The sequence below is a fragment of the Glossina fuscipes genome, unplaced genomic scaffold, assembly GCF_014805625.2.
Source record: "Glossina fuscipes isolate IAEA_lab_2018 unplaced genomic scaffold, Yale_Gfus_2 2, whole genome shotgun sequence".
In the NCBI taxonomy this organism is placed as follows: domain Eukaryota; kingdom Metazoa; phylum Arthropoda; class Insecta; order Diptera; family Glossinidae; genus Glossina; species Glossina fuscipes.
The window spans coordinates 1442022-1448672 of NW_023998416.1; the positions used below are offsets into that span (position 1 = coordinate 1442022).

General features: G+C 33.7%; 1 protein-coding gene across 1 annotated transcript; it reads left to right on the forward strand.

The window, feature by feature from the left end:
• Window positions 1–5293: 5293 nt before the first annotated feature.
• On the forward strand, window positions 5294–6408 carry LOC119634044. The gene is made up of 2 exons (XM_038027955.1): window positions 5294–5562; window positions 5636–6408. The coding sequence occupies exons 1-2, from the start codon at window positions 5400–5402 to the stop codon at window positions 6238–6240; spliced, it is 768 nt and encodes a 255-aa protein (XP_037883883.1). The 5' UTR covers window positions 5294–5399; the 3' UTR covers window positions 6241–6408.
• Window positions 6409–6651: the final 243 nt, after the last annotated feature.

Genomic DNA, 6651 nt, shown 5'->3' on the forward strand with positions numbered 1-6651 from the left:
ACAAATATTGATTCTCTACAGCATTGGGTGGGTAAGCAATTTTTTCTTCTAGAGCATTTTTGAAATCTTTTTTTTTTTTTGATGAGTAATCAGCGAAAAAAATGGAATTCGTTTGCTTTTGAAAACAGAAGTGTCCTAAGCTTTCGTTATGCTGCTGTTGTGCCATATTCCATGGCCGATTAAGCTTCTTTTCAATATCAAACGGCACGCAGGACCTTGCAATATTTTTTGCCAAATTTGAAGCCTGTATTTTCATTTTTTTGTTACCGGCACAATGACTATCGTAGGCAGACAAACAGAAGGACAGACGCACGAATGAGCTGCAAGGCCTGCCTGTCTTGATCCACAGCATTATCTTGAGCGGGAAGTATTTGCAATTAATGGAAGATCTAAGGTTCACTTTATGGCGTTACAAATATTTTGATAATATCAATATACCTCTCAACTTTCACTAGTGGGTACAAAAGTAGAGAGAATCCCCATCGCAAATAAACATCAACACTAGTTTGGTTTGCTTTACTAACAATAACAAAAACAATGAAAATGCAGTAGCATGGAAAGAGTTGAGTTAATTTGGAAACTCTTCAGAGCAAAATGAAAAATAAATAAAAGAATGACTTATTTCAAATGTAAGTGTGTGAATGTGTTTAGTTAAACGTACGTACATATACATAAATTACATTCCATCAAATAGTTTGTTTTCCACGAAATACACAGTCATATGTATCTGTTGTTTACAAAACAAAACAAAAAAATAAAAAAAAAAGACGCGATTACGGAGACAGCAAACAGTAGAGCATGAAAATAAAATACGCAATACCACCGCAAAAAAAAGTAATAGAAGAAAATTAAATTCACTTTAAAGCGAATATTAAGTTCTTAACACTTGGTTTTTTTTAATCGTCGGCTAGCTAAAGTAATTATTTTTTAAAAATTCACTCGTGTACGCTTGAAAAATGTCGATGTAAACTATAAGAAATGATTTCGGGTTTGCATTCCCACCCAGATCGAGAAGTCATGCGGGGGTAGTGTTCTATGTCCGTCCATCTTACCACTATTTTCATTTCATCGCTACTTCTCCGAGTATCTCTTGCATACACAGTAACTTAATGAGCGAAAAAATTTCGCGTCTCTGTAACTATGTTCGCCTAAACCTTTGCGATATATGTATATGTGAACTTATATATACATGGATAATATACATATGCATACATATAGATATGTATTGAAAAGAAATCAAAATGTTACGTATCACGTACATATATACACTTGGTCCTTATGTTCACACTCTCGAAATCTTTTCATATCGTATAGATACTCATCGGAAAACTTATGGCGTACGCCTTAACTTCATTGAAATAAACTTTCACATCTTCTTAGCAGTTTACGTCTAAAAGACGGCATTTTTGTCGCCTGAAAGGTTATAGAACTTGAAAGAGAAAACGGAAACTTGGTCCACACACATATTTTTGATTCACTTTTCCCGATTAAGATATCTAATCCTAAGCAAAATGCAAAATATCAAACCATTTAACCTACACTTAGGCAAAAGAGCAAGTGATCAATAATGTGCTCGACAATCAGAAATGCGCCAAAAAGTCATCAATACTAACATCTCAGAAGATGTCTGCCGAAATAATGAATTTCGCATAGACAGACAAACTTTTGGAACTCAGGTATGGCTTGGTTACCCCACATACAAAAAAGTAATTTTTTAAAAATAATTCAACCGATTTGTAGATCAGTAGGTAACTAGAAATGGAGCATGGATTTCCCACTGAAGTTGCGAAGTGAAACCTTACTCTAGATTAAGATAAGTGAAGCTTGGTTCATTAACTGTTAAGGTTATAGTCGTTGATTATCCAACAAAGATTAATGTAAAAGTTGGCGAATACTACGCTAACAGTCTGAGCGTATGGAGATGAAAACATATACTTATAAGAATAAGTTTCGCAGGACGAAAGATTTGCAAAATGAATTGCATTATGGTAAAGTTGGCCACCTAATGAGATATAAGCGAATAAATTACCTTTTATATATGTATATGTTAGCGGTGATATATACTATATACAGACTAAGAACTTTTCCAAGTCGATATATTATCACTTAGCTGGATCTGAAAAGTTGGTAAAATTCAATTTCGTCAACCGTACGAATTGTTCAATTTTTCTATTTGTTCATTAGGTGAACCTTTAATGCATCACAAACGTTATGAAAAATTTTACATAATTTCAACCTAAAGTAACTGAGTAAAAGGAAATCACAAGCAGAAAGTTAAGCCGCCGTTTCTGGAAATGAAACGGCAAGACTTTGGATATACATAAGTTATTGTATATATGCGTATGTAAATACGCGAATCAGTAGCTCGCAAAAATGTATGCAAATACGTGTACGAGTATACATGCGTTTATAAGTGAGTCTGCTTGTGCGGTTTACATTTGTCAGCGGAAGACACAGAATTATATGCATAAAGCCGTTTAAGGTTAAATTAAATTCTTTCTTCTTCATACACCGCATAAGTTTCGAATAAAAAAAAAAAAAAAAAAAAAAAAAGTTTGTTTTAAAAACCTTTAAAGTTTTGTAATAAAAATCAAGGAGACATACGTGTACGCATTCAACCACGAAGACTGAGGCGGAAAACTAACCTTTGAAAGAAAACATCAAAACTAGATAAAATCTTTAGACACTTCTTGCCGCACAAGTGAAAAATCTATTCATTCAGATATAGGGATGCTTCACTTGTCAAATCGATTAACTCCATTTTTGGAATTTTATTAATTTTTAATATCAAAGCACTTCATTAACTCCTAACTGTACATATTCCACTAAATGATAAGATCGTTTTGACGACTGAATAATAAATAATTTATTTATAATATTTTATCATTTTTCTCAACCTCTTGTTTTAGGGCAAGTCTTGTTTAGGGCAACTCTCTGAGATCTAAAAATGTCTAATCGTTGTATTCACCTTTCTATACAAATTGCAGTAAAGTATATTCACATATATTATTGTATATTAGCTCAATAGTATTGAAAATAATCAACGTAATTTATATGTTGTAACATAAGCAATTTCCCATCAGAGATATCTTGAACTGTGTGAACAGATGTTCATGATCAGCGCGAGATTCCACCTTAATTTCCTTATATGTAATTGAGGAGCTTTCAAAGTCACACAGAGGGAGACTTGACATCATTGTTCTTAACCTAATTCCTAATTTAAAAATTATGTTTATAAAATCCCCTCTAATAAGCAGAAAGCAAAAAAAAAAATAAATAAATAAAAGCATAAGGAAATCGCTGAACCGCAGTTAGGATGGCTCAAGATTTCGCTTTAAATAGCAGATATACAAAATTCTCGCGTTTGCAAAGCCCAGACGGATGCCTCAGAGAGCCCACAAAGTGCACACATGTCTCATCATTTTTAAATTCTGAATCTATTTAAGTATGTCCGTCTGTCCGTCTGTCCGTCTGTGCAATGTTTGTTGTAGACATTGTCCTAGTGGCAACAATGAAGCCACCGAGTTCAAATTCAGCAGAATTGCACGCAGGTTGTAATTAAAAAGGGCGCATATCGGTCAAAGCATACGACCATAGTACTATGTAAACTGAGAATACCTTTGTCTTTGGAAAGGAATAAAAAATTGATATCTTGCTCTTTACTCACAGACTACACCACTTAACCGTACAAAGACGGCATCGTATATTCGATTGGCGATGCAGTAGCACTTGTACAAAAATGAAACATTTGCCACGCCTACGCAATTTTATAGCGCATCAAAATTCAATCTTTTTTTTCAATTCCTTCATTATTCGCAGAAATAAGCTTCAAAAACTCCATAATGTATCTAAACACTTGGTCAGTTTCAAGTTCGAAATGCACATAAGTATGTCTGTCTGTCCGTCTGCCTAATTGTGTAGTATCTATGGTAAACATATTCCCTTTAAGGAAAATGAAGCTATAGCCTACAAATTTACAAAAGAATTTGGAAGATCTTCAAAGGATACGCCTACAAAGTCCACACGCGCCTTTGCGACAAAAACTTTTATTTTTAAAATTAAAAATAAATAAGCCGCGCCTACTCCATATTAGAGAGCATGAAAATTTAGTTCTCTTACTTTTTTTACCTTTGGTGGTGGGTATCAAAAGACCGGTCTTTGCGATAAACGGGCTTATTTATCATCGCGCCGCAGCAATTTATTGGTCAGGTTACGTTTCATCTCCGTGTACGTTATATATATAGCGACCCAACAGCTTAATTTGATCAACTTTGGCGAAGACAATAGACAAAAGACCGACTGTGACGTAAGTAGTGCAGATCGAAACAGAAGTAGAAATAGAAGCAGCAGAGGAAATACAAGTAGAAGTAGAGGTAGAAGTAAAAATAGAAGCAGCAGAGGAAATACAAGTGCAAGTAGAGGTAGACGTAGAGGTAGAAGTAGAAGTGGAAATAGAAGTAGAAGTAGAAATAGGAGTACAGATAAAAGTAAGTATAGAAATAGAAGCAGGAGAAGAAATATAAACCGAAATAGGAGTACAGATAGAAAAAGGATTGGAAACAGAAATAGGAGAAGAAATAGAAACAAAAATGGGAAAATATACGTTGCAGGGAGAAAAATGCTTCTGCAATGCCTGCCGAATTGCGACCGTTTATGCTGATATCGAATAGAAATGGCGTCCCATTCGGGTCTTCAGTTATTAGGTAACATGATTAGGATCAAATGAAGCACGAAGCAGGTCGAGTTCGAATGCGAAAAAACTACAGCGTCAGGTGTGACGTCTTCTGGTCAATATTTTGATTGAGTGTTTCAATCAATGATTTACAGTCTGTTCAAAGAAGACAAGAGAATTCATATTTTTGTGATTGACGAAAACGCTTTTTACAATTTTCTTAAACAAAATATTTTTTTTTTGCATAAAAAACAAAAAAAAGGAACGATAAAAATTATTTGCATACCTCAGATTACCGAATCTCTTGACTGTAAGTGACTTATGTGTATATTTCGAAAGTTTACTAAAATTTGCTGAAAAAAAAAATTCTAAAAAAGGAAAAATTGTGTTTATAAATTAATACAAATTAAATGTATTTTAAAGAAAGATTTATTTTTGTAATAATAAAAAGTAAGTAAGTGATTGCGAAAAATACTGCAAAAGTACAAGCAATGCTTTATTTACATCTTACGGCACATGACTTACGCTCAAAAATTCTTAAATAAATACATAAAACAATGTAAATACGGCAGCGCACAGATAACCCAAATTAAAAGACACTTAACTGCTATAAAAGGGCATGAAAGCCTTAACGTGGCCATCATTAGCAGATACAATCGTTACAAGCAATTTAAGTCAAATTTGAATTCACACCGAGCGAAAAAAAAAAGAAAGAAAAGAAACGGAAATGTTAAGTTTAATTACTTTGTTGGTTCTTATCTCTGCGGTGCGTATTCATGGCCAGAGAGAAACATCAAACCAGGAGGTAACTTATAAAATTAATTGGTTACCCGTGTGGGATGATATTGGAGGGAACGGTGGAGGCCTTGGCAGACATCATTCAGAGAAGGGTAATTTCTGGATTTCCTTCAAGTATAAGTAAATTTTGTTTTAAAATTTTTTTGAACTTTTTCTTCGACACAGATATATGCGCCTCATCCATAGACGGAGGTTTGAAAAAGCACATACAACAAGCTAAGGCTTTATTGCCTTTGGATAAAATCAAAGAATTAATCGATGGAGCAGCTAATGATCCTGAAATGATCGCCTTACAAAAACTACGTAAGTCGCCTGAGTTTCGTAACAAATTGCAAGCGTTACGATCCTCCCAGGAATATCAACGTATTAAGGATTACATCTGTCAAATCTTACATCTTGATTTGATTTATTACAAGCAATTTTTGTCAATATTCTTATTGCCTTCTGCTGCTAACGTGGTCAAAGCTGATGGAGAGCAATCCTCCAAAGGGGGTATATATGATGTCATCACGAAAATCTATAACATACTTCCACGTCAAGAGTTAATTGATTTATATCAGAGACTTTTGAAAACAGATCCCGAATTCGCTAAATCAATCGATAACATAAAATCTTCCGAATTCCTTCAATTAATAGAAAATCTAAAGATTAATGTTAAGGAGTATAAGGAATTGCGTCAGCAGTTAACGAACATCGGTGTACCAATAGACACAGTCCAAAGATTTATACGTACAATTTTGGGATGGGACCTGGACTCGATCATATTTTAAAGGCGAACAAGGAAAGAATTATAATAAATACGTATGTGAAAGTATTTGAAGGAAATTTTTTTATATGTTTTTCTACCCTCTGGCTTATGCAAAGTTATTATAAAAAATACGCTAAGTTACTTAGAGCTAAGACACTGGACATACAATAAAGAAGATACAAGCATTTAATTACATTGATCTATTCATTCAAATCTTTGTGCATCTGTCTGCATGATAAATACTTTTTTAATCCTTAAAAGCCAATTTGTTGCCAATAATTTGAATTTTAAATTTAAAACAAACAAGTGAGAACATTACAGTCGGGCAAGGCCGACTATTAAATACCCTAAACCATATTGTCTAACACAATTCTTATTTGTATTATAGAACACAAAAATTACATCTTGTTTCTATATAAAGGCACATTTTCCA